The sequence below is a fragment of the Aethalodelphis obliquidens genome, unplaced genomic scaffold, assembly GCF_003676395.1.
Source record: "Aethalodelphis obliquidens isolate GAN/ISIS:26980383/991018 unplaced genomic scaffold, ASM367639v1 scaffold121, whole genome shotgun sequence".
Lineage (NCBI taxonomy): Eukaryota > Metazoa > Chordata > Mammalia > Artiodactyla > Delphinidae > Aethalodelphis > Aethalodelphis obliquidens.
This window is the reverse complement of record NW_020838065.1, coordinates 1657059-1684128: the sequence shown is the minus strand read 5'-3', so window position 1 is coordinate 1684128 and position 27070 is coordinate 1657059. Positions and strand designations below refer to the sequence as shown.

General features: G+C 54.0%; 1 protein-coding gene across 1 annotated transcript in view; it reads left to right on the top strand.

Annotated features, from left to right (window-relative positions):
• COL23A1 (collagen type XXIII alpha 1 chain) overlaps window positions 1-24731 on the top strand; it is a 353566-nt gene extending 328835 nt beyond the window's left edge. The window contains exons 7-27 of the mRNA XM_027098167.1: window positions 680-706; window positions 2070-2096; window positions 5437-5553; window positions 6401-6436; window positions 6853-6879; window positions 8602-8655; window positions 9664-9708; window positions 11135-11212; window positions 13261-13314; window positions 13942-13986; window positions 14869-14958; window positions 16268-16330; window positions 16631-16687; window positions 16951-16977; window positions 17898-17960; window positions 18045-18098; window positions 18290-18316; window positions 20855-20908; window positions 21201-21287; window positions 23223-23261; window positions 23664-24731. Of these exons, the coding sequence (XP_026953968.1) occupies window positions 680-706; window positions 2070-2096; window positions 5437-5553; window positions 6401-6436; window positions 6853-6879; window positions 8602-8655; window positions 9664-9708; window positions 11135-11212; window positions 13261-13314; window positions 13942-13986; window positions 14869-14958; window positions 16268-16330; window positions 16631-16687; window positions 16951-16977; window positions 17898-17960; window positions 18045-18098; window positions 18290-18316; window positions 20855-20908; window positions 21201-21287; window positions 23223-23261; window positions 23664-23666 (1074 nt within the window). The 3' untranslated portion in view covers window positions 23667-24731. The remainder of the gene's footprint in view (window positions 1-679; window positions 707-2069; window positions 2097-5436; window positions 5554-6400; window positions 6437-6852; window positions 6880-8601; window positions 8656-9663; window positions 9709-11134; window positions 11213-13260; window positions 13315-13941; window positions 13987-14868; window positions 14959-16267; window positions 16331-16630; window positions 16688-16950; window positions 16978-17897; window positions 17961-18044; window positions 18099-18289; window positions 18317-20854; window positions 20909-21200; window positions 21288-23222; window positions 23262-23663) is intronic.
• Window positions 24732-27070: the final 2339 nt, after the last annotated feature.

The window sequence follows — 27070 nt, the reverse complement described above, 5'->3', positions numbered from 1 at the left end:
AGGGGAAGAAAGAACCCACTACCTAGATGGATGAGTGAATGAGCGAATCCATCACTACCTGAAGGGAACATGGATGTTTTGGGAAGAAGGCCAGTGATCGAGATCCCTGACCAAGAGTGTGAACCCCAAGCTGGCCCACTGCAGCCTGGCCCCCACCCCAGGGTCTCTGAGCTCCACAGTTGGTGCCTTGTGTGTGGCCTGACCAGCTTCCCTAGAAGTCCTGGTAACTTGGCAAGACTGAAAGAGACACATTTCCCTGCAGCCAGAGAGTGATGGCAGCCATCATGGCCTGCAGGGAGCCACCTCCACATCCACACACCCCCAGACTGTGAAGACAGTGACCTCCTCACTGGTACCTGGGCACAATGGGTGCTGAGCAGGGAGGGCTCTGTTCTCTGGGGGAAATGACTAGCACATGTGCCCCTGTCCAGAGAGGATGCCAGTGACCACCCCAGTCTCCTGTCCTCCTTGTGGTGAGCACTGAGGTTCAGAGCTTCCTTGGGGCCAGCACAGGCAGCCCTCATAAAGGCTGATAGGCGTGTATGTTTTTTCACTCAGCTGCCCACAGCTCTGCTCAGCCTCACAGGCCCTTCTGCCCTCAAAGCCTCAGGGAAGATAGAAGGGGGCTAGCCTAGTGCTCTTCACTCACTCCTGTTCTTTCTCTATCTTCCTTCTCCAGGGACTTCCAGGCCCCAAAGGAGAAAAGGTAAGTGATGCTGGAAGCTGTCCAGATGCAGTAGGCTGATAAAGGAGGCCAGAAATCTGCCTTCAAAGCCCAGCTCCAGAGTGTGACCTTGGGCAAGTTACATCCCCTCCTGGAGCCTTACTTTCCTCATCTGTGAGGTGGGGCTAGTGGTTCCTACCTCCTAAAGTGGTTACAAGGCTTACATTTGACAATTTAAAGTACCTGGAGGGTTGAATCCGAGTTCTCCTGGCACCAGAGTGTAACAAAACTCAAAGCACAGTCTACCCAGAATGATGAGTTTCCAAAATAATCAATCCTGAAAAGGGGAAGGTGCCAGAAGAGCCTGTGGAATTGAACACTGACTGTTGATGGCATTCTTTGTGGGGAGGACACCCCCCCAGGAAAACAAATGGCAGAGAGCTAACCCTTTGCAGCCCTTTGTGAGAAGGTCTTCCCTGACATTTGGCACTAAATGTCACAGTCAGACTCCTGGAGGGCTGGGAACTCCAAGTGACTTGGAGGGGAGCAGGAGAGAGGGGAGACCTGTGTGTCCCACAGTGGAGTCAGGGGAGGGAGGGGCCATAACAGACCTGGGTGTGGTAGAACCGACAGGGCATTTCTAAGGCAGGGCAGGGCAGGGCTGGGCTGGGCTGCGCCACTGCTATGTGGCCCGCATAGGTCAGGGCAGCCAGGGTTCCGGTCCACCCTCAGGGCTGAGCAAGGCACAGGATCTGGTGTTCAGAGCCTCAGGTTTGCATTACAGCTCCACCACCAACTGTGTGGCCTTTGGCAAGTTACCCAGCTCTCTGGGCCTCAGTTTCTCCATCTGTAAATTAAAACCAACCTCTCATGGGGAAGACTGTGTGAGGTAACCGTCTGAATGTTCTTTGTAGATAATGAGACACTCGTGCAGTTGGCAGGTACAGTGATTGCCTTCTTGCCAATTCTGGCTGATGCCACCGAGTCATAGAAATGATTAAGGTAGAGGCTTTGAAAACAGAGAGAAATTGAAGTCTTGGCATCTACTGCTACATAGCATACTGCCCCAAAACTTGGTGGCTTAAAACAGTAAATCAGTTATCATCCCTCATTATTTCCAGGTTCGGGGGTTCCACTCTGCTGTGTCTGGGGGCTGCCAATAGATAACAGACCACCTGGCTCCAAGCCCTGGATCTACTAGCTGTGTGACCTTGAGGAAGTTACTTAGCCTCTCTGTGCCTCAGTTTCCTCATTGGAAATGGAGATGACATAGAACCTTTATGTTTTTTTTCTTAGAATGAAGTGAGACTGTGTATATGAAGCACTGAGCACAGAGCAAATGCTCCACACATGTGAAGTAGTAATAAAAGTAGTGGTGATGTATCACCCTGTTTTTTGTTCCTAGGGTGCACCAGGAGACTTTGGCCCCCGGGTAAGAACTGAGCAAGACCCTCCCCTGATCCCACATGGTTTGTTTCATATCATAATAAGGTATACCTAGCGTTTCTTCTGGATCCCTATGCTTATCACAGAAAAAAGTGAGCAAGCAGCCCCTCCCCACCCGTGGTCTATCTCGCTGCCTGTTTTCACTTCAACATCCGCTGGGTGGAAGCCCCAAGCACCTTGATTTGGCCGAGGCTGCCGTCCCCTGCACAGACAGGGACTCTCTGGCAGACATCCAGTCACCCTTATCACCATAGATGGGCAGACAGTGGGGCTGGCACTGGGCCCAGACTGGAGACTGATCTTCCTGAGGGCAGCTGGCACCCAGGAAGAGGGAAGACTGTGGATGTAGCCAGCAGCCCTGAGCCCAGAGTTCAGCTCTGCCACTTACCAGCTGAGTGACCTGGAGTGAGTCACCTTCCCCTCTGAGACTCAGTTTCTCCAACTGTGAATGGGGATGACATCCTTGACCCCAAGCCACTGAGGTGAAGATTCATGGCAATCAGGAAAGTGGGCACCTGGCACCCCAAGTGGGAACAGTAGATCAGAGTCTCTGTCCAGCCCACTTCTAGCCCTTCATGCCCCCTGAGTCCAGGCACCCAGAAGTGCCTTGTTCCGAACCAGGGTTCTCCTCAACGGAGGCTGAAGCAGAGTGGAGACCTCTGCTGGTTGGGCCCCACAAAGCAGGTCTTGGCAATTTCGTGGGGAGCGTAGCTGGGGATGCCCACTCGTGGATCTCTGTGCAGCTCAGGCTTTCCCCAGGCTGGTGGGGGCATTTCTAAAGGGGCTTCCCAAGAGCAGCATTCTAAGCGGCACGAGACCAGTTAAGAGCTACCTCCAGAACGGAAACAGTAGCACGTCCACTGCATTCTATTGGTCACAGCAGTCACAGGGCCCGCCCAAGTCAAGAGGGTGGAGAAATGGACTCCAGCTCTTGGGGGAGTGCAAGGTCCCATTGAAGAGGAGCCCGTGGGATGGGAGCAAGGATAGCACCCATGTTTGGAGAATGTGTTCCGCCACTTCCAATGACCAGGCTTCCTCTCTCCAGGTGGGGTTAAGTGGCTTTGCCTCCAGAAATAGCCTGGTCGTTTCTAAATCACCCTCCTGCCTTTCTCATCACACACCTCTTTGCCAACTAGATGGTTTTCCCGAGGCTCAGTCCAGGATTTATAAGTAGAGACCATCACGTGTACAATCGCCGAATCCTCAAGGTAGACTGGCGGAGTCTGGGCTGCTGGTGTGTACATTCCCCTCGACTCACCCCACGTTCCCCGGGGAGACCTCAGCCATCCGATCCTGGTGGGAGGAGGAGGAGGAGGCTGACCAGCCTCATTCCAAGTAACTCAGGAGAAGACCCTAAACCTCTTCTAGAACCTGCTCAAGTATCTACACCCATTTTCTGCCTTGGTAAGGAGCTTCCAGGCCAGTGGTTCCCACCCTGAGCCCTTGAGCTATTAAAGGAGCAGCAGTGGGCGGAGTATCTTCAGCTGATTCCTAACACAGTGTAAAATGAGACAGAAATGACCCACGACTATTGCCACTCTGGTTGGGTGACCTTACCAAACTCAGTTGTCTTTTGGCTGGAATTCTATATTCTTGGTCAGGACCCTGGCTGAGTCAGACTGATCAGAAGATCTGCATGGTGGACATTGCGAGCTTCAGTTAATTTTTTAATTAGGAAAACAAGTGAGCTATGTCTTAAGTGCAGTGGTCTAGAGAACCAAGTTCTCTCATATCGTGGGGTCACAGATGAAAAACTGTCTAAAAGAGACTCTTGCCTCAGTGGTCAGAGGAGACAGTGCCTTTCCTAGCTCTGTAACCTTGGGTAAATGATTACATTCTCTGACCACTGGCTACTCCATCTGTAAAATGGGACAATAGCAGTGCCCTGGCCAGGTGGTCGCAGGGTTAGGTGAGATAACCTCCAGGTAGGCCTCACTCCTCAGAGCTTGGGCACACAGCAGGGGCCCAATCCACAAAAGGCTTCTTCCTTTCTTGGTGACAGGAAGGTTAGGAACTGCTGGCATTGAGCCAGATGTTCCACATTACTGTGTCCTGAGCCAGTGCTGGGCGGGCACCACTGAGGCAGCAGGAAGTGCTGGGGGCACTGTGGTCTCTCCTCCTCTCCTCCTTGCAAGTGGGGCCACAAGGTGAGGGCTCTGGCTGCCTGAGGTCTGACCCATTACTAACACTGCCAAGAGTGAGGGATTTGGTGCTGCATGAGAGAGATGGTGTGGTCCTTTGTTGCTCTTTTTTTTTTTTTTTTTTGAGATAATTAAGAATTCACAGGCAGTTGTAATAAATAATACCCCGTGTACCCATCATCCAGTTTCCCCCAATGGTGACATCTTGCATTGCTGTAGTACAACCTCACAACCAGGAAATTGACACTGATATAATCTGCCAACCTTATTCCATTTTCACCCATTTTACTTATTTGTGCGTCTACTTATTTCCATGCAATTTTATCACCCTTGAGATTTGTGCAACCACCACCCAAAGATCCCTCCTGCTATCTTTTTATAGCTGTAGTTACCTCCCTCCCTGCCCCCATGCCTAACCCCTGGCAACCACTGATCTGTGCTCCATCTCTATAAATTTGCATTCCAAGAATCTCATGTAGATGCAGTCATCTAGTAGCCAACTTCTGAGATTGGCTTTTTTCACTCAGCATAAATCTTTTGAGATGCATCCAAGTTGCTACATGTGTCAGTACTTTGTTCCTTTCTATTTACTGCTGAGCAGTATTCCATGACATGGATGTACCCCAGTTGTTTAATCATTCACCATTGAAGGACATTTGGATTGTTTCCTGTTTGGAGCTATTATGAATAAAGCTGCTGTGAACATTCATGTATGGGCTTTTGTGTGAACATGTTTCTGTTTATCTGGGACAAATGCCCAAGGGTGTGCCTCTGTCACTTAATAAAGCAGGAGCTGACCGACCAGGAAGGTCTTTCAGGAGGCTTACAGTCCCCATTCCAGAAGGAAGGGCGCTGGTTGGGCACTTGTGCTTTGTCCCACACCTAGTGTGTCTCATCTCTCACCTAAACACCGTAGCTGGGCTTCAGGCACTGAGAGCTGGAGACATGGAGCATGCCGTGGAGTGTACAAGATCTTCTTGGCCTCTTATGCAGAGGTATAGGGACCTGTCCCTTTGTGTGGCCACCAAGAAGTGGCAAGAGGCCCAATAACAAACCCCTTTCCTCTGAGCCTGCCAAGGGCTGGGAAGGTGAAGGCATCTGGCCGCCCATCTGAGGAGGCCTCTCTCTGAGGCCAGAACCCCTTCCCCTCAGCCTCAGAGTCATGCTGGGCCCCATCTCTTTCAGGGAGATCAAGGGCAAGATGGAGCTGCTGGGCCTCCAGGGCCCCCAGGACCCCCTGGGGCCCGGGGCCCTCCTGGCGACACTGGGAAAGATGGCCCCAGGGGAGCACCAGGCCCAGTGGTAAGAGAGAGCACGGAGCTGGACCACCCAGGACGTGGTTCTGTACTTACCAAAACTCCAAACCCTGATCCTAGAATCAATGCCAACCCTAGCCCTATCCCAAACACCCACCCAGACTCTTACTCCAGTCACATCTTAAATCTGACACTAACCAGGTCCTTAACCCCAATTTAGACCTTGACCCCAAACTCACTCCCAAATCCAGATCCACACCCCCAATTCAGATTGTTATCCAGACCCTAACTCTCACCCCTACAGACTCTGACCCAGCTCTTATCCCCACACTCTAACCCCACATAGATTCATAGACCCTAACCCTAACCTTGGTTATAGTCTCAGTCCCAATCTACACCCGGAGACCCCTATGAGGCTGCTGTCTCTGCAGATCTCTACCAACCTCTTCTCCCTCTCTCTCTCTCTCCCTCTCAGTCTCTCTTTCTTTTTATCTCTCTGCTTTTTCTTTACCTCTCTCTCTCTTTCTCCTACTAACTAAGCCTCAGTTGTCCTCCCATAGTCCTAACCCCAATACCGGAGGCCAAATCTCATTGTACTGCCTCTTTCCTTCACCCAGGGGCTCCAACCTGTACTTTCCCACCAAACTGCCACCAGGGTCCCCTGTCAGGGAAGCTACTCAATTGTCTCACCAATTCCTTATCATGTTGGGCATATAATTCCCTGAGTCTCAACTTTCTTGTCTGTGGGGTGGGGACAGTGATGCCCACTTTTCAGAAGTTTGGTGAGGACAAAATGTACTTGCAGCCCCAGCCCAGGGTCTGGCGGGAGATGGGGGCTCAGTCAACTGTGAGCCCCTGCCTCCCCTCATTGCTCTCCTCTTATGCCTCCTCAGGGTGCCAAAGGAGAAGCTGGACAAGATGGCGAGACGGTCAGTATCCAGGGCATTTCAGAGGTCCGGGCTGGCAGGACCGTGGTTCCAGGCCCAGAAGCCCCTCTCCCACACACACCCACATTGGGGTTGGGTGTGCGGCTGTATGTGTGTGCACACCTGCACTCTTGCCCCCCCACCACCTGTGGGGAGCAGATGGGCCAGGACTCCAGCCCCAGCAGAATTCTCACAGACCCAGACCCCTGGGAGGGAGCCTGCAGTCCACTTGTCACTGCTTGAGATCTAAAGCAGATTTCTGTCCAAGATACGAATGGGTGGCACAGCCGGGTTCCAGAGACAGCTCTGCCTGCCCTCTGGGACTTGGTGTCACCCTTTATAAAACAAGGATGCTAAGGAAGACAGCCCGGGAGCCCTGTCTGGGATCACGTTTAACACCCCTTCTTCTCTCATTCCAGGGCCCGAGTGGACCCCCAGGGCCCAAGGTAAGCTCCTCTCACTTCTGTCTCAGGCCTGGGGTGGGGGGCTCCCTCATCCCACCACCTTCCCCTCCCCCACCCCCACTGAAGCCAAAGTGGCAGGGTTAGAAGACCAAGTTCTGTAACCTTAGGCAAGTGACCTCATCTCTCTGTGCCTCAGTTTACTCATCTGTCAAATGGGGTCATGATAAACTTTTCCTGCCTTTCCTTCACAGCAAGTTGTGAGGATCGAATAATAAAATCCATTAGCTTGTCAGCTCTCTTTTCTTCCCTCCTTGAGCAGCATCTGCCAGGGTGGGAAGGCAGGCTATGGTCCTCCCTGAAGGAGCCAGAGCCCCTGGACTGAGCAGGAGGGAAAGGTGGGAGAGGAGCCCCCTTTAGTGAGTGCCTGCTGGGAGTCAAGGGCCTTCAATGCATTCCCTCTAATCTCACAACCACCCTCTGAGGCTGGGGGAGTCAGGGCCCCTCTTACAGGAGCAGTGACTTGCCCAGGGTCACTCAGCTTGGGAGGGACCAGGTCAGGGTCGGAGTGGAGTCCAAGACCGTCAGCCCCAGCACCCACATGCATCTCTCTGAGGGGCTCGGGGGTCTCTGGGCTGCGCTGGATGGGGGTCATCAGGGCCACTTCTACCAGAGGAGCAGGCACCTGGTGTCCAGGTGGCTCTGATATCTCTTGCATCCCCACTGTCTCCCCTGCAGGGTGAGCCCAGTGTTCCTGGAAAGAAGGTGGGGGTGGCTGTGGATGGCCTTCTTGGCAGGGATGTGGGAAGTGGCTGGAGAGAAGGGCAGGGGCTGGGCACGGCGGAACCCAACCTAAGTCCTGACTGTGGGTGGCGGCTCTGACCTCTGTCTCTGAAGCCAGGATCTCATTCATTCATTCATTCACTCATTCACTCACTCTTAGAGAAATACATCAAACACATACAATTACTCAAACATATCAGATTTGTTCCCATGTCAAATTGGTTCTCGAAAAGTGATCCCTGGATCAGCAGTACCAGTGTCACTGGGGGCTCATTAGACATGTGTGTTCGGGGCCCATCCCGGAGGCCCCGAGTCAGAGACACTGGGGGTGGGCGTGCTCTGTTCAGGCAGCCCCCTGAGTGGTGCTGACATGTGCTCAAGTTTGGGAACCACTGACCCAGATTAATCTTCCCCCATTGCTTCCCATGGCTGGGCCTCCTCCTCCTCTTCCTCCTACTGGGCTCAGCAAAGCTGCCCCCTCCTCCGGGGGACCGTCCGCAGCCACCTACTGAAACACATGCTCTCCCTGAGTCCCTCTCTATCCCACCATTCTCTTATATTCTCTTGTCTACTTCCCGGCATGGGGCTATGAATTTATCTGGATATTTCCTTGCCCTCAGTCTCCTCTGACTCATTGAGCAGGGACCCCATCTGCCTGGCTTGCAGAGGGTGCTCAGAGATGTTTGCTGATGGAGGGAATGAATTCCCTCTCCTTCACCCACCCATCCATTCCTTCTGCACACACCTGCTAAGGTGTGCTCTGGGCTAGTGGGGACAGGGGACAGAGGTGGATCTGACCCCACCCCTGCCCTAGAGTTACGAAGAGGGGAGAGGGGTGCTGCCCCAACCCAGTATGACCAGTGCTGCTGCCAGGAGTGGACTGGTGTGCTGGGGAGTACAGAGGGGGGATGGCCAACTGACTGCCAGAGGACCCAGCCAGTGTGTGCAGGTTGAGGGCTGCAGCCTCCACTGTTCTCTCCTCAGGGGGATGATGGGACACCAGGCCAGCCAGGGCTCCCAGGACCCTCAGGGCCCAAGGTAGGTACATGTCCCTCCCTCAGTGGTCCCCCTGCCTCCCACCTCCCCAGTTCCCACCTGCCTGGTGAAGCCCTACGCTGCCCTTTCACATCATGGCACATGGGTTGATGACCAGGACAGGCCAGAGGGAGGCAAGCAGTAAGACCAGGGTCCCACTCACCAACGGGCCTGGCAAGTCACCCAAGCCATTTGCCTCCCCTCACACCCTCAAGTCTTCTGGTTCCCATCTTAGGTGGCCCCACTCTACCCAGTCCCCAAGCAGGAACTGGGTATCTTCCTTGCTTCCCCAACCCCTTAAGACAACCACCAAATCCTGGCCAGCCTGCCTCCAAACTGGCTGAGCCCCTGAGCTGCTCCAACCATACGCCAAGACCAAACCAGAAGGGGCCTTGGTCCTGAGTCCTCTGGGCTGCACTGAGCCTATGCCCCCCAACCCACGGCTGGGCTCAGGCACGTTCTCAGGAATTACTCTGGAAGCCCACAGACCCAGGCAGCCCCCAGCCTGCCCCCAGCGCTCTCTCACAGCACACGCCTCTGTTGCAGGGCAAGCCAGGCAGCGCGGGGCCTCAGGGAGAGAATGGCGTGGACAGAGCCCTGGGGCCCAAGGTGACATCACAGTCCACTGCTCTGGTTCCCAAAGGCCCATCACGGGGGAGATGGGTTTAACTTCCAATTTGCCCTTTTAAGTTGGGAGTCCAGGAGGTCCCAGGCCCAGCGGTCTTGTTTGATTGGCAATCAGAAGCCCACCTGGGGGCGGGTGGCAGTGGGTCTGGGTGAGTGATGAGGCCTCCACTGTGTAGCCTTGGGCTTCTGGGCCTCAGTGGCCCATCTCTACACAACGAGGGGTCAGAGGAAGGTCTCACAGGCCCTCCCTCAGGGAGCCCCATTCCTGGGATGCCAGTCATGTCCACTCGGCCCTGTGTCCTTTGGGGAAGAGGGGACTAGAGTGGGCAGGGGAACTTTTGGCTTCAGCTCTGCACACCTGGCTGCAACCATGTGTCTCCACAGGGGGAGCCCGGCCAGCCAGGCGCCGATGGAGCCACAGGGCCGCGGGTAAGCCGTCTTCCCCCAGCCACACCAGTGGGATCCAGGGGCCTGATTCCTTCTGAAGCCCCCTGTCCCCCAGAGACCCCAGAAGAGCTGGCAGGAACTGGGAGTCTTTTTTTAATAATAATAATTCATTAGTGATTTTTTTTTTTTTTTTGCTTTTAGTCTCATAATACATGCTTTTGGTAAAATGTTCAACTATGGATGTGAAAATAAGAGTCCCGTCCTCTCCCCTCTTCTCCTCCTCCCCAGGAAAGTGTCTGCCCTCCCAGACTCTTTTCTTGGCGTATTCAAACATAGACCTCGATTTGCGACATAATGGCATTACCCTCCCCCTGTGGGGCCTTGCCTTTCCCCCAGCCCCACATCAGCGTTCACCCCTGTCTCTGGAGCACAGCCACCGCAGCTGGTTCCAGATCTTTTGTGATGAGCCCCTATCAACACACTTTTAGAACTACATCCCAGCCCCTGTTATTGGCCCTGTGATTTTGGGCAATCACATCCCCATTATGCTCCCAGAGGCAGCCTTCCTCCTCCAAAACACAAGTCTAAGCCCACAGCCTGGTCGTGCAGGTGGCCAGGGAATTGGATTAAGCATTGAGTGTGGGAATTCAGTGTACACCTTACAGTTCCGTGAAGGCCATGACCGTGGAGGCAGCTGGCAAATGATGCCCTGGCCTGGGTCTCTCCATCCTGCGCAGATGGCCTCAGGCCTGACCAAAGTGCTCACAGACCCCGCTGCTCTCCTAGCAGAGAAGAGTCCAGTGGGGAGGTGAGGTTCAGATGAAAGGTGAGGTTCCAGCAGCAGTGCACATGCCTGTGAGGATGCGTGCCTGTGTGAACACATGCATGTGCAACACATACATGTGGATATGTGGGGGGGGGGTGTGCTCAGAACCAGGAGCGAATGGGAGTGTCAGTGCCTGGTGTGTGCAGTCTCCACCTGAGGTTAAGAAACTGAGGTACAAGGGCAGCATCCAGCCGGCATGTCTTTAATTGGCCCGCGCAGTGTTTTGGAGGGTTTGGGTGTTTTTGTTTGTTTGCCAACATTTAAAAATCTGAAGCACTTCACATCAAAATCAGACTCTCCATTTTCTCTCAAGAACGCAGGGATGGACCTCAGTGGGCTTCAGTTCCCACGTGAAGGCAAATCACAGCCACCCCCAGGCTAGGCGGAGGTGTGTTCCTCAGTTGGCCCCAGGCATCCCCCTTCCCTTGTGTCACCCCCTGCCTGGCCCCTGGATTGCTCAGTCAGGGTGCCAGTGCCTGAGAGAATGCAAGAAGACACCATGCTGGGGCCACCCAGGGTACAGCTGAGAGCTGACCCACAGCTCACTGGCCTGTGTGCAGCCCTGGTTACTAGGTTCTCTGGGTAAGACAGAAATGACTACCATGCTTTTCCCTGAAATTCTTCCTCTTCTTTCTGCCTCAGGGTGCCCCAGGCCTCAAGGGTGAGCAAGGAGACACGGTGGTAATTGACTACGATGGCAGGATCTTGGATGCCCTTATGGTAGTGTTCCTGGTAGACCCTGATACACCCTTGCTGTTTGTTTTCTGAGGGAATATTCATTTACTTTGTGTATAAGTCCTGCACCTCTTTACACAAGGGACCAGTGGCAGCTTAACAAAAGGCTCCACATTCACCAGGTACCTGATATGGAAGTCAACGCTGTGTGGAGACCCACACGATGCTGAGAGAGCTACTGTAAATGGGGCCCATGTGGCCCTGAGCTCCTTAGAGGCCAAGACAAAAAGGGAAGCTCACCCTTCAGAAGCAGGAGGCAGGGCCTCCCCGGGGCCTTCCTAGGGAACACAGGCTGGAGGGGGCTGGGTCTTCTAATGACCTCTGGGGGAGAAGAGTGTGGCAAGGCCTGTACTGGGAGGCTCAGGAGATGTATGGCCTCTGAGCCCTGCCCCAGTGCTGGGCAAACTTGGGACCCATCACTGGTAGAGTGAGGGGTTGGGTGCCAGCTTCTCACAGGTACCAGGGAGGGGAGCTAGGGTGGGGAAAGGTGGTCCTCAGAGACAAGACTGGGTGTCAGCACCTAATCCCACCTAAGCTTCAATTTCAGTTATCTCCTACAGGCCTCAGGGAAGCACAAGCTGATGGTAATGTGCCCACCCCAGGCCTGCATGGCGTGGTGTGGTGTGACGTGGCCCAAGGGCATGCATGTGCATGAGCCGCATGGAGAAGCCCTATGAGCTCAGAGAGGCGGGAAGTGGATTTTGGATGCCAGCCGGGGACAATGACTGGATTCAATGGGCAGTGGGCAGACACAGATGGGTGAAGGGAATGGTATGAAAGGTGGGGTTAGCTAGAGGCAGGGAGGCAACCAGGGAGGCATGTGCTGGGCCTGAACCTGGAGAAGGGTGGGTGGAATGGAGGAAGGTTGCAAGACCAGGGGCATCTCAATGGAGGAGCCAACAAGAAGGCACAGGTTGCAAGATATTGGAAGTGTTCATCAACAGATGAATGGATAAAGAAGATGTGTGTGTATATATATACACACACATACAATGGAATTCTACTCAGATGTTTTAAAAAAATGAAATTTTGCCATTTGCAACAACATGGATGGACTTGGAGGGTATTATGCTAAGTGAAATAAGTCGGACAGAGAAAGACAAATACTATATGATATCACTTATATGTGGAATCTAAAAAGTACAACAAACTAGTGAATATAGCAAAAAATAAGACTCATACATATAGAGAACAAACTAGTGGTTACCAGTGGGGAGAAGGAAGTGGGGAGGGGTAATATAGGGGTAAGGGATTAAGAAGTACAAACTATTATGTTTAAAATAAGCTACAAGGATATATTGTACAACACAGGGAACATAACCAATATTTTATAATAACTATAACTAGAGTATAACCTTTAAAAATTTGAATCACTATTTTGTACACCTGTAACTTATATAATATTGTACATTAACTATACCTCAGTTGTTAAAAAGTGGGGGCAGGTTAGTGAGAGGAGGTGGAGGGAAGAGACCTGGAACTTGCTGGGCTGGGGGCTGGGCAGCTGCAGCCTTTGTGAAGGGGCATGAGTATGGCGGGTAATGGTGGGCGGCGGGCCTGTGGGAGACCTGGGTGGGGACAGGAATTTGGGAGTGAAGACACCATCTCCTCCCAGTGAAACCGAGGGATGCCCAGGACCAGCAGACAGCACCAGAGTTCACAGGAGAGGCAGAGAGCACGGTGCTAGGCCACTGGTGGGAATGTGATCTTTGGCTGGCCTTGAATGCCAGCAAGGGTTTTACACTTGTTTCTAGAGGCAATGGGGGAGCCATCGCAGGATCTTGAGCAGGAGTGTGTTGTGACAAAACCTATACTGAGGGCAGAGGGGTTCTGGGCCCTTTGTGGCAATTAGACACTGTGACGTCTTACCCGATACCTGGTGCGGTCTGCCTGGCCTCCCCCAAGACACAAGGCCTGACCTGACTAGGTGGGAAGGGGGCTGTAAGGGTCACTACTGCCTCCAGATGTAGGGGTGGGTGGGGAGTGATGGGGAGGCCCCACCTGCATACTGACCCCTTGACTTTCACACACAGGGTCCTCCTGGGCCACAGGGGCCCCCCGGGCCACCAGGGATCCCTGGAGCCAAGGTCAGTGCAGATGTAGCTATGTGGTCCCCCCAGGCCCCTGTCTCCAGGGCCCACCTCCCCTCTCCCCTCTGCCTCTGCTTCTCTCCCAGCACCCTGGCCTGGCTTCTGGGGCTCAGAGAAAGTGGCCCTGCTCCTTCCTAACCAAGCTGGGTGCCTTCTTCTTGCCCCTGGGTTCTCCCTGGGATCATTCACACGTGTAATCCATAAACGGCCCCTCATGACGTCACAAAGTCCTGTAGATTCCATAGGCATTCCTATGGCCTGCGTGCATCCTTTACACCTGCCCACTTGGCTCAGGAGAAGGAGCCCAAGACTTTGAAATCAGGCAGGGTCTGGTCTCTGCCATCATCCCTGGGCTGTGTGGCCTGGAGCCTCAGCTTCCAAATCTGTAACCTACCAACCTACTATAGCCACGGGCTGCACCTGCCCATAGGGGCTGAGGAAATGGAGGAGAGGGTGGTTGGTGCCTGGCACTGTGCTGGACACCCAGTGAGCATCTTCTTGAAGCTCCAACTGCAGGGACCCAACCCAGGGCTGGTGTGCTGGTCAGGGGAAGCAGCCTGGCCACAAGTTCCTGCCAGGGGCTGTGGGACACCATAACCCCCCTTGCTGTCTATTCCCTTCCAGGGCGAACTCGGATTGCCTGGTGCTCCAGGAATCGACGGAGAGAAGGTCTCTGGGCCTTTTATTTCCTTGGTGATGCCGGTGCTTGGCGTCGGACTGTGTGTGTGTGTGTGTGTGTGTGTGTGTGTGTGTGTGTGTGTGCGCGTGTGCGTGTGTGCGCAGAGTTGGAGAGAGGCAACAGAACAGAGTGGGCTCTGGAGCCTGTGTGCAAATCCTGGTTCTGCCCGTAGACCTCAGGCAAGCTACTCACCTTCTGGCAGCCTTAGTTCCTCACCCACAGGTGAAGATGGTATAACAGGGCTGCCATGAGGGTTAAATAACTGTGTATGGAACACACCTGAGAGCAGTGCCCGCATGTAATAGCAAAGAGTCTTCAAATGTTAGCTGAAAGTATCACTGTCCTTATTGATATTATTCCAAGTGTACATGTGTGTGTGTGATCCTACATAGACTCGACAGTGTCCATGAGAACCACTTAACATTCATGGGTGTGCTTTAGCACTGGGTCCCTCATGTGTGGCACACAGTGGACGTTACAAAATTGGTTGAATGAGGGAATACGGTGGCTGGAAGGGTGACTGAGGGATGGTTGGTTGTATGTGGGGCTCCCACCATTGGCTCCTGAGATATGAGCACAAGGTTGGCCCCAAACCCCATATGCGCCCCTTGGTAGCTGCCCAGTCCCAGTCCCACTTGCTCTACCCCCTCCACGCCCTGCCCCACCCTGCACCCCTGCTTGCAGTGAGGCACGCTAGGGGCTGCCCCTTCTCTGTCTCCGACCAGGCCCCTCTGCTCATTCATCACCTGGTCTGGAGGGGAGGACCCACAAGGAGGAGGTGGGGGTCTGGCTTGGCCTGGACTAAGCTCTGGGGACCTGCCAGCATTGGGGGGAGGGAAAGTGCCTACTGTACCTTGTTCTGTGGTTTTCAGGGTCCCAAAGGACAGAAAGGAGACCCAGGAGAAGCCGGGCCGATAGGACCCAAAGGGGAAGCAGGAGAGATGGGCCTGTCAGGCCTCCCGGTATGTGGCTGGGTGGGCCTCACCCTACTTGCCCCACGCAGGGGTCCCAAGGTGAATGCGTGTCCCCCACGGTGGCTGCCAGGGGCTGGGGCCCTACGGTCCTAGTCTCAGCCCAGCCCTGGCCCACCGAGCCTTTGAAGGGAAGCTCTGGGCTGCCCTAACTCTGAGCCCCCACTTCCTCCTCTGTAGAAGGACCTACCACTTACCTCCCAAGGCCTCCTTAAGGTGAAATAAGGAGGCCTCGCCTAGTGTCCGGTGGTTAGACTGGGAGCTCTGACAGCCCACGTTTGCATTCTGCTCCATCTCTTACTGACTCTGGAACCCTGTGCAAGTGACCTAACCTCCCTGGGCCTCAGTTTCCTCAGCTCTAAAATGGGGGTGAATAAAAAGAAACGAAATTGAGTAATTTGTAGTGAGGTAGATGGACCTAGAGTCTGTCATACAGAGTGAAAAAGTCAGAAAGAGAAAAACAAATACCGTATACTAACACATATATATGGAATCTAAAAAAAAAATGGTTATGAAGAACCTAGGGGCAGGACAGAAATAAAGACACAGACGTAGAGAATGGACTTGAGGACATGGGGAGGGGAAGGGTAAGCTGGGACGAAGTGAGAGAGTGGCATGGACATATATACACTACCAAATGGAAAATCGATAGCTAGTGGCTATCCACCTAGCCACATAGCACAGGGAGATCAGCTCCGAGCTTTGTGACCACCTAGAGGGGTGGGATAGGGAGGGTGGGAGGGAGACACAAGAGGGAGGAGATATGGGGATGTATGTATGTGTATAGCCGACTCATTTTGTTATAAAGCAGAAACTAACACACCATTGTAAAGCAATTATACTCCAATAAAGATGTTAAAAATTAATTAATTTAATTTAATTAAAATGGGGGTGATAATCTCCCACTCCTACAAGGGAACACATGGACAGGGCTGAGAATGATTGGCTAACATGTGATAAATACCTTCTGTCACCATCATTTTTAGCACTGCTCTTGTCATGCGTGGCTAGGTGCGAAGAGCTGCCACCACTACATACCCATTGTCCATCCATGAGGCTTACTCAGCTAGAGAGCTGGTGCCAGGATTTGAACTCCAGGTCTTTACTTCCAGAGCCCCTGGCTGCCCCCGCCCCACAGGAAACAAACCCACTGATTTAAGGAAAACTATTTTAAGCTGCAATGGCCAACTTATTGCTGCTGCCCAGAAGCCTTATGGGGGAAGGAAGGGGAGGTGCTGAGCCCCATGGATGGTGATTTTGGTGACGGACAGAAAAGGCTCAAGGCCATCCTATCCTGCAGGGTGCCGACGGCCCCAAGGGGGAGAAGGGAGATCCGGCATCTGACAACCTACAGGAGAGCCTGGTAAGGGGGCTGCTGATGATCTCTGCTGTGGGCTGGCTGGGGCCCTGAGCCTTGGGACACAAGGGCCACCTGGCCTGACCAAGCCCAGGGCAGTGAGGGAGGGGGAGGGGGAGCCTGAGGCCTGTGTTTGAACCCAAAGGCCAGCACTGGGCCTCCCACCAGGCAGAGCCCTCCTGGGGGCAGCAGGGAGCTCGGCGCCCATACCCAGGCAGTGCTCCTCCAATGTCCGATGAACTCAAGTGTGGGTGAGTGAGGGATGACGGGGCGATGGGTGACTAATCCACCTCTGACCCTTCCTAGGCCCAGATCATAGTGGAACCAGGGCCCCCAGGCCCCCCTGGTCCCCCAGGCCCCATGGTAAGAATGTTTGGCTTGAAGCAGCTGGGATACGAAGAGGGTGGTGGGCTCAGGCCCAGGGGAAGAGAGGATACCCCAGAGCGGGGGGGCACATCAGACAAGGAGGGCAGAGCCCAAGTCTGGGCTTGGGAGGCCACAGAGGTCAGGGCCACAGGGGCCAGTGAGTGGCCTGCAAGCCTATGTGGCCACTGCAACAGGGCCTGACCTGGAGGTCTGGACCCATCCTGATGGCCTTTCTGACCTGCTTTCCCCTCCTTCTCCAGGGCCTTCAGGGAATCCAGGGTCCCAAGGTGAGTCCTAAAGCATGGGTAGGAGCCCCTCCCACTTGCTGCTGGCTCACAGCCTGGACAGTTCCAAAACGTCTTGCTAGTAGGCAAAGCGAGGGCCCCATGCTCGGCCCTGGACCAGCCCTGCATCTTCCCAGGGCCTGGCCATTCGCAATCCCCTATAGAATAATCCCGCTGATGCCCCCCACCCAACACTTGGCCTCTCCATTCCTTGCCCCCTCCCCTAGTGCACATCTGTCTTTCAACTGCCCACACCTGGATATGAGGTCTTGGGTTTGGTGTATATTACATAAAGTCATGTCCTCTGCTCTTAAATTAAAGCCGTGAGTGTGGCCTGACCATGTGCCCTGTCCCAGAGAGGCCAGCTGGCCTCCCTGCATCTCCCTAGTTTACCCTGGGGGAGAGCACATCTCTGCTTCCCAAGCTCAGATGCTGAATGGGACCTCAGAATCATGGAATCCCAGAGCTGAGCAGGGCCGGGCATGTGGCCATACCAGATGTGCTGCTTCTGGTTCTGTTTTGTCCCGAGGCCTCCCCAGATCATGTTTAGAAGAAGCAGCTGCTGTCAGGGATGGGGTCCAAGACTGGGACTCAGAAATGCAGTTGCCACTCAGCCCTGCCACTCCCTGGCTGTACAACTGGGCCTGTCCCTGCCCCTCTCTGTCCCTCTGTTTCCTCATCTGTGAAATGGGTGTGACCATAACCACCTTCCATGATTACTGAAAAAGTCCACATGTGAGAAAAGGTAAAATGTGCACACCCACATTCTGATTATTTGCCCAAGAAGGGAGCCAGGGCCAGGCCTGTCAGAGCTTGGAGTCTGTCCCTCTGCCCTGTACACCTCGGTTCCCGCACAGGCCCCAAGCTTTCCTGTCCTGCCATCTGTCTGGCCCCCTTAACTGGTGTCTCCCCTTTGCTTCCAGGGCTTGGACGGAGCAAAGGGAGAGAAGGGCATGTCGGGTGAGAGAGGATCCAGTGGCCTGCCTGTGAGTGTCATGAGCCTTGTTTGTCCTTAGAGGCGCTAATTTCTATAACTGTCATGCCTCTTGACCCATTCCTTTTCCACCCAGGGGCCAGCTGGCCCACCAGGCCTTATTGGGCTGCCAGGAACCAAAGGAGAGAAGGTAACATCCTTCCTTTAATGCCCCCCAACTATCGTGTCACTCAGTCCTGGGGGCTCAACCCCTGCACTTCACTGGTCCCTGGGGCCAGAATTCAGGTTCTGTGGACAATTCACAGGGCTGAACTTCCCAGCAGCTGTGTTCCCAGCACCTCCTTCTCAGCCCTCTCACATCTCCTCTTTGTCTATTCTCAGGGCCGACCCGGGGAGCCAGGACTAGATGTAAGTATTTCACCGTTCACTGTGACTGGGTCCCTCCCATGTGTAAGTTTTGCCCTCATGCTGCCCATACAGTAACTTGATCGCGTTAGCTTGGATGTATTCCCCTTCCCCATGGCTGGGACTACAACTGACTCATTCTGCCCACGTCCCCATTGCTAAGTCCAACACACAGCCCAGAGTAGGCGCTTTGTTGATGGATGGATGGATGGATGGGTGGATGAAGGATGGGTGGATGGTGGGTAAATGAGTGATGGATATAAATAAATGATGGATGTAAATGAATGATGGATCATGGATCATGGATGTATGAATAGTAAGTGAATAGATGATGGATGGAGGATGGTGGAGGATGGATGGAGGATAGAGAATGGATGGATGATCCATTGGAGTAGGGAGGTGGGAATAGCAGTGAGGAGCCTGTTGCAATATCCTGGTGAAAGATGACGAGGCTTCAGCTAGTGCAGTACTGTGGGAAGGAGAGAAGGAGAAGTATTAACCCAGTGTTGATTGGATCAAGAGACAGAAAGCACAATTTAAACTGGTTTAAACTGACCCATACCTGAAAAATCCAGATGTATGACACATAGATCCAGGGCTCAAGTGTGTCAACATGACCCAACCTCTCATTCTCTCTTGTCTCTGCTTCCTCTGTGTAGTCATCATTCCAGTTTCCACATGGTGATGAGATGGAGCCAAGAGCTCCAGACCTGCATCCCCCTCGGTCCAAATCCTGGAGAAAGGCATTTGCCTCACTCTCTACTCTTTGAGAAAAAGTCTTATCAACTCTCCTTGGCCCCAGCTAGGTTAATGCTGAAATGTCACTTGCCATAAGAATGCAGTGCCCTGACTGGCCAGCCTGCTCACATGCTCCATCCTGGAGCTGGTGGTGGAGTTGGTGAATTGTGAGAAGGGAGGGTGGTTCCCAGGAAAATCAGGTAGCTATTGCAAGGGAAATGGTGACCAGATGCAGGCAGGGCTGCAAGGGCTCTGGCGTCCACCCTAGACTTTAAGGAGAAAATGTCACCATGGAAAGCACCTGCAGACAAGGAAGAGGAAGAACTCTAGACTGACTTTCTGACTGGGAGGGCCACGTTACATCGATGAGGAGGGTCAGGAGAAGACACTGATGAATCCAGCTCAGGCTGTGGACCCAGGGAGGTAGTGGGGGTGGAGCAAAAGGGACTCCGTGGCCACAGCTGCTCTCTGGGAGGCCTGGAGCTCAGAGTGGCATCTTAAAGCCACACCTACCTGCTCTACCTGGCAAACTCCTGGCACCCACTCCACCAGGCCCTGCTGAAATGGGGAGCCTGCTCGGAAGCCTTACCTGACCTCACACCTGGACAGAAGAGCCCCTCTCCCTGGGACCCCATGGTATCTGGTTCAGACCTCTGTCACTGACCATTGATCATCATCTTCTGCACCCCACTGCCTGCCATGTTAGACTGTGTACCTTTGTACCTGCAGGGTTTTAATTTATGAGGGTGACTTAGTGATGACACAGAGTGGCCTAATGCCTTTGACAGAAGAACTTATAGCTTACATTTCCCAGGGAAATGGCATGTCCCACATGGGGCCACATGGAGACGCAGCAGTTTTCGTTGGTAGGCAGTAAGGAGTGAGGAAAAAGCCTAGGCCAGGGCTTTTATTGGTGTTTCTATGGGAAAAGCAAGGCAGAGCAGAGTAAACAGTTTAGGACTAGCTAGTTTAAATAATCCTGGCAGGCTTTGGGCTATATAGTCTCTTGTTGCCTGCTACCTGGTCCTGGCATGATTTGGGCCAGGGGAAATATTGACTTGGTGTGTGAGTTAGATAGAGTGGGTAGTTGGGGGATTGGTTGGTTTGCATCTGAAAGGCATGCTCCCAGCCTAGCCCTTTGCTATATGTAAGAGTTGACTACCCCTGGGAGAGGCAGCCTCTCCCTAGCCAGCAAGATTTTGAGGATATCAATGTATCATATTTCTAAAAACAATGTAATAAATATAAGAGGGAACATATCAAATCTGATTTTCTGCCCTCAGCATTCAGCCCAAAGCCCAGTTCCTAGTTGATGCTTAGAAATGTTGGTTGGGTAGATGAACAGATGGACAAATGGATGGATGGGTGGGTGGGCATATGAGCTTGAGCCAAAGGTAGAGAACAGAGGGCACCATTACTTGGTCCGCTGAAGATGGTGATAAAAACTTACATGGGTTTCCTGTGTCTCTGTCCCCAGCCAAGCCTGGGCCAATGCATGCTGCATCTGACTTGACATAAGAGAAAGCCCCTTGCTAGCGGTTCTGCCTGAGGGCTTCCATCCAGAAACAACAACAGTGTTCTACTTTGGAGGAAGCAGTGCTGGTGTCCTGAATGCATGTTTTCTCTAAGTCATCCTGGTACCCAGCATCTGTGTCACCTAGGAGCTGGGGCTGGTCCAGCTTGTACCACGAATATGCGTGGAGGGAAGGGGCAAAGGTGGATCGGAGAGGAGCAGAGATGAACAGATAAGCAGAACAGACCTCAAATTTCATCATCACGTTTAACCTTTAATCCTTTTGTCAGGGTTTCCCTGGACCTCGAGGAGAGAAAGGCGACCGGAGCGAGCGTGGAGAGAAGGTGAGGGAGGTGGAGAGAAAGTGAGGGGCAGCTGGAGAGAAGGTGAGGGCAGGAGGAAAGAAGGAGGGAGGCAAGTGAAGAGAAGGTGAGAGCAGGCAGAAAAGAAAGGAGGTGGGAGACAGGAAGCAAGCAGAGAGAAGGCGAGGTGGGCGGGAGGAGGTAGGGCCAAAAGGCTGGGATGCGGGCAGCAGGGCAGGGGTGGCTGCCGGCCCCAGGCCCATCTCTCTGAAGGGCATTGGGGGTGCCCTGGGCCTGGCAGCCACCGCCACACCCCATCTCCCTTCTTGCACAGGGGGAGCGCGGTGTCCCCGGTCGGAAAGGAATGAAAGGCCAGAAGGGCGAGCCGGGACCCCCAGGCCTGGACCAGCCATGTCCAGTGGTACGTGTTGGTGAGACGTGGGAGCCCCAACCCAGGTCTTTGCCGACTCCTGCCAGGGTGGGGCCATGTCTTCCCTGTACTCAGAACTCAGCTGCAAGTCCCAGGGGCCCCATGGGTCCCACCCTGGGGGGCCCACACTGCAGGGCCACCCCTGCTGTCTCTGCTGTCATGGTGGCTCCTCTTGCTCTGGTCCTGACCCCTCCATGGGCAAGGCTGAGGACCCACCCTGTCTATAGAGAGGGAGGCCTGGTCAGGGACAGAGCTTCCTTGGACCTAAAGGGGGATGGGACCACCCTCACCTCTCTGGGAGTTTCTCCCGTCCCAGAGGAGGCTTTTGCTGGTCTGGGTAGCCCCACACTCATTCCCTGCATCCCCTCCACATTCCCCAAAGCCCCATCTGTGAAGGGAACTTCACAGCCTTTCTCCTCTCCTGCTTCTTTACAACAGCCTCTCATGGCCCACCAGACTCAGTACCTGAAATAACCAAAGTTTGGTTCTCTTTTTCTAGAAGGCAGGGAGGGTTTACTTGTCAAACTCTTCCAGTGGAGCTCAGAAAAGACAGGAAAAACAAAACAGCTGAGTTCTCATACTAAAACTCACCAGATACTCACATCTGGCCTTCCCCGCCAGGGACACGGAGCCATGTGGTGTACCCCTTCCAAAGGGGGGTCAGGAGCAGGGACCCCCGAAGCCCAGTCCTCTGACCTCTAGTGGGTCATTTGGCCCTCTGTTCCTCAATCTCCTCATCCATGCAATGGAGGTGCTAATCCCTAGCTCCAGATGGCTTTGAGGAGGCAATGGGAAAAACAGAAAGAGCAGAGCAGGAGGCAAGCACACACTGAAAGGTCCAGCGACAGCAGGGGAACAGGGTGGCCCAGCCCCGCAGCCTCGGGCCCTGGGCCAAGACTTCCCTCCAAGTCATTAAGCCTTTGTCTTTGAAACAGGAGAATCTTAAATGCGGAGGCAGGCGAGGGGCGCCAGGCTCCAGGGGCCTGGAGAGGGGCAGCAGACCCTGCCCTGCGGTACGCGGCCTGGCCTGCTGTGTGCTGTGCGCCATGCTGTGCTGGGCATTCTGAGCTGCCTGTGCCCGCTGCTCTGCCCTGCCTTCCTCCATTCTGCCTGCCTTTCCATTCTTCCCCCTCCTCCCCACTTCCCTTTGAGTCCCAGCCTCTGCCCCTGGTGGATGCATGGCAGTGCCGGGGGTGTGCTCCCACGTGCCTGAGGTCTGCCTGTGTGCTTTGGAACGGAGTGAAGTGTGGTCCACTACAGCATCCACCAGGGACGCTAGGCTGACTGACGGGTCAGCCTTTGTCCGTCTCCATCTCCCCACCTCTGGACCACCTGAAGGAACCCGCCCCCCTGCTTGTGTCTGGTGCCTCCAGACGATCCCCACCCCAACCCCACACACACACCTCCCCACCCCGGCCCAGTGTCCACCCTGACCTCAACCTCCCCTGTCTGCCACTCAGATCCAGACACAGGCACCAGGACAGGCCAAAAGGGAATCCCATTTCCTAAACGTCCTTCAAATACTCTTGGACACATGACTGAGAGCTCTCAGGCCCCCGGTGTGAGCTGTTAGAGCCACTGTCACAGCTGCCAGACAGAAAGCCATGCAGCCCCTCGCAAGGACCAGGGCCAGGCCCTACTCCTGGCCTGTGGATGTCTGGCATGATGCCCTGTACTCCATGGTGTCCTGGTTCTGCCTACAGCACATATGTCCCAGCAAAGCCCATGGGGGCACACTTGGAATAAGCACAGAGAGGGGCTGCCATGTCCCATGACCTGACTACCCAGGTGGACAGGGCAGGCATTCGGGCCCTGCCTCAGTGGGGTCTGGTGGCCTGAGGTGGCAGCTCCCTACACCTGGGGCAGGAGTGTGTAGGGCCCTGACCAGCCCCCCATCCTTGTCATTGAAACCTTCTTCCTTTCCAGGGCCCTGATGGGCTGCCCGTGCCTGGCTGCTGGCATAAGGTACTTTGCAGGGAAGAGTCTCCAGGGCAGGCTGGGAGGAGTGGGGGGCCCAGGGGGCCTCAGGGCTGGGTGCCTGCTGCTCCCCACACAGTGACTGAACAGCCAGGTCTCCCCTAGATGACCCTAGATTTGACTCTCCCATCACGTGGCCCAAGGCCCAGGGCTGTGATCCTAGGTGGTTGTGCACAGACCACCCTCTTGGTCATAAAGGGCTCACTCAACGCCTGGCCCGGCCAGTGCAAAGCCATCAGCACCCCCTGGGACTTTGTCCATACCGCCCCCCTGAGAGGGGGTGGAATCCAGGAGATTGGGGTGAGAGGATTGGGGGCGTGCAGACCAGGGGCAGGGCCTCTGGGGCTTCCCGGTCCCCTCCTCACCTTCAGTCTTTCCCTCCTTTTCCAGTGACCCCAAGCACGCATCTCACAACCTGTACAGATCCGTGTGGACATTTTTAATTTTTGTAAAAACAAAACAGTAATATATTGATATTTTTTCACGGGATGCACCACCATACCTGTGGCCTTTTGACATTTGAGAGTGTGCCCAGCCCAGCCCCAGAATGATCAGCACGTGAAGCTGCCAGGAAAGTGGACAGGCCCATTGGGGGCAATGTGTACTTGAGGGGCACCCTCAGGACTTGGCTTTCCCGGGAAGGAGATGAAGGTGAAAGTGCCTGGCTCAGGAGAGGCTGCAAAGATGTCAGGTTGGGCCTTCAGTCACCTGATTAGCAGAGACTCTGGCCGTCCCGCTGCCCTGCAAGAGCCTGCCCTCTGAAGCTCTGGAGCCCAGGATCCACACCATCCAAAAAGGCTCAGGGCATGAATGGCAAATGCAGCTGCTCCTGGCCTCTCTGGCCTCTGCACTCAGCCACAGCCAGCTGACAGGACTCCCACCCACCACTTGTAGCTGGACACGGGGAGCTGTGGGAAGCACCCTAAGGGGTTGAGCCCCCGCCAAGTTCCGTAGGCCTCAGGAACCAGCCTGCCTTCCGTGAGAACAAGTGTCCTCTGGCCGGGAGTGGAGGCCAAGCACTGTGATAACTACCACATGGACCCAGCAGCAGGGAGCCCTATGATCCCGAAATGTGGAGGTCCCAGGCTGGAATGTCTGTTGTTCTTGTCTCTCCACCACCCACAGCAGGGACCTGATGGGACTTTGCCAGCCTGAGGAGATGGACCCCAAGCTCAGAGTTGGCGTCTCACCGACCCCAAGGCTTCCACCCAGGGGAACTCTGGTCAGCCTGCCAAAAATGAGTCCTCCGAGTGAGCTATGCAAATGAAGAGAGCCTCGGGGCTGCTTCCAGGCCTGCCTAAGTAGGGCACCTATGCCCTGAGCCAGTGATGCTCTGAGAAGAGGCTTCCCCACCTCTGACAAGGGTTCCCGGCCACCAGCTCCAGCCCAACCACTTGCCTACCCCCTCTGTGTAGATGGAAATTGTTGCGTGAAATAAACAACAAATGTGTGTCTTGGGTATGCCTGTCCTTGCAGACTGCTCCTAGCACCATACCTAGGTGAGGTTTCAGCCTGGCTTTTGCTGGGTGGGGAGGGATAAGGGAACTCTCCTTGGGCCAGAGCCACCCCAGAAACCAGAGGAAGTAGTTCAGGCTCACAGCAAAGATGGGGTTTAGAGTTAGGAAGACACAGACTCAAGGCCTAGCCCTGCTACATACCAGCTGAGCCTTCTGTGCAGTCACCCATGTCAGTGAGCCCCTGTGTTTCCTCTGAACTCATGACCCATGACTGCTGCATAACAAATCACCCTAAAATTTGTTGCCTTAAAACAATGATCCTTGGAACCTAGAAAAATGGTACAGATGAACCAGTTTGCAGGGCAGAAATAGAGACACAGCTGTAGAGAACAAACGTATGGACGCCAAGGGGGGAAAGTCGGGGGAGGATGAATTGGGAGATTGGGATTGACGTGTATATCCTAATATGTATAAAATGGATAACTAATAAGAACCTGCTGTATAAAAAAATAAATTAAAAAATTTAAAAAGACAAACAAACAAAAAAACAGTGATCCTTGGGAATTCCCTGGCAGTCCAGTCATTAGGACTCGGCACTTTCACTGCAGGGGCCCAGGTTCAATCCCTGGTCAGGGAATTAAGATCCCGTAAGTCACGCGGCATGGCCAAGCAAACGAAACAATGATCCTTTCTGTTTCTCTCTTACAGTTCTGGGGGTAATGGGCTCAGTTGGGCGGTTGTCACTCAAGCTTTCCCACACCTGGCAGTTGATGTTGTCTGTCCTCTGGGACCTCAGATGGCCAGAACACCTCTCTGTGTGGTCTGGGCTTCCTCAGAAGGAAGCTAGTGGATTCACAGGGTGAATGTCACAGGTGGACCAGGTGGAAGCTGTGTCACCTTTTACAGCCAAGCCTCAGAAGTCATATGGTGTTACTTCCTGCCAGAATCAGAGGTTCACCCTAATTTAAGGGAAAATTTTCGACATCATATTTTAAGGAGAAAATGGAATAGGAGATGGACAGCCATCTTAGAAAATTCAACCTGCCACGTCATCTGTACAATGGGACAGCAGTGCTTACCATGCTGACTGTGGTTTAGTGAGAATACACGAAGAACCTAGGACAGGTCAAGCACTCGGAAACGACCATGGTTGTAAGTTCCCTCTCTCCTCCTGACCCCAAGCCCAAGCAAGGGCCACAGGAGTGTAGACAAGAAGGGGCCTGCAGTGATGGTGTCTCAGCCTTCTCCCTCCAAGAACTGAGGCCTAAGGAGGCCACAGTATGGGTAGTCCCCCCAGACACTGCTACGTGGCCTCCTCACTAACAAAACAGGCCCAGCCGCACACTGGCTAAGGAGAAAGAATAGGTCAAGTCTCCACCTCTGTTTCCCTCAGTTGCTGGCAATAAATGGCAGGCCATGCTGCTCAGCCAGTCACGTGGGTCACCAGAGAAGTCAGTAGTATGAAAAGGAACAGAAACACAGAGGGGCTGTGATGACTGATGGAGACCAGTGGACATCCAGGTGTCCTTTGGAGCTCCAGCATCACCGCACAAATCTACTGCACTGTGCAATTTGTAATTTGCTCCTTCCTCCACCCAGGTAACTCACTGGATCCCCTCACCATCCCTGTAAAGGGCCTATGTGGTTGGTGTCACTATTTCCATCTTACATATGGGGAAAGTGAGGCTCCAAGGGGTTAGTCCCCTGTTCAAGGATGCATGGTAGCAGGCTTGGGACAGAACCTAGGCTCTTGGATGTCCTCCAATTTATCTTTCCCAAATTGCTTGGCAAAGCATGGAGTCTGTGGGTAGCACCATGATGCTGGGTGACTGGCGAGCACAACCTCATGAGGGTAGAAGCCACGTGTTCCCCCTTCCCCAGATACCCAAGGGGGTCCCTTTCCTGCTCCTTTGGGCAGGACAGGGCCATTCATGGCCCATTGCTGCCCCCTTGTGGCCTCATGCTGTGTATTCTCAGGTCTGCAAACTTCAAAATTTAGTCTGCAGAGTCCTCCAAGAGCTTGGGGTGGGGGCAAGAGACTATAGAAGAGTGACTTGCTAAGGTCCCAGCTGAGACACAGGGGAGCACCCTGCCTCACAGCTGAGCCTTAAGGACTGAGGGCCTCACGTCCCCCTGCCAAGAAGGGCAGCTATGCCTCAAACTACCCCTTTCAAAAGCAAAGAAAGCACATTTATGGAGCCCCACTGTGTGCCATGGCATCTAAACTAATCACAAGGATGACTGTTCCCCTTTTGCAGATGAAGCTGAGGCCAGAGAGGAGTGAGGTTACGCAGGTCTCCTTTCTCCCAATCCCTAGGATGCTACTAGAAATTCATGGAA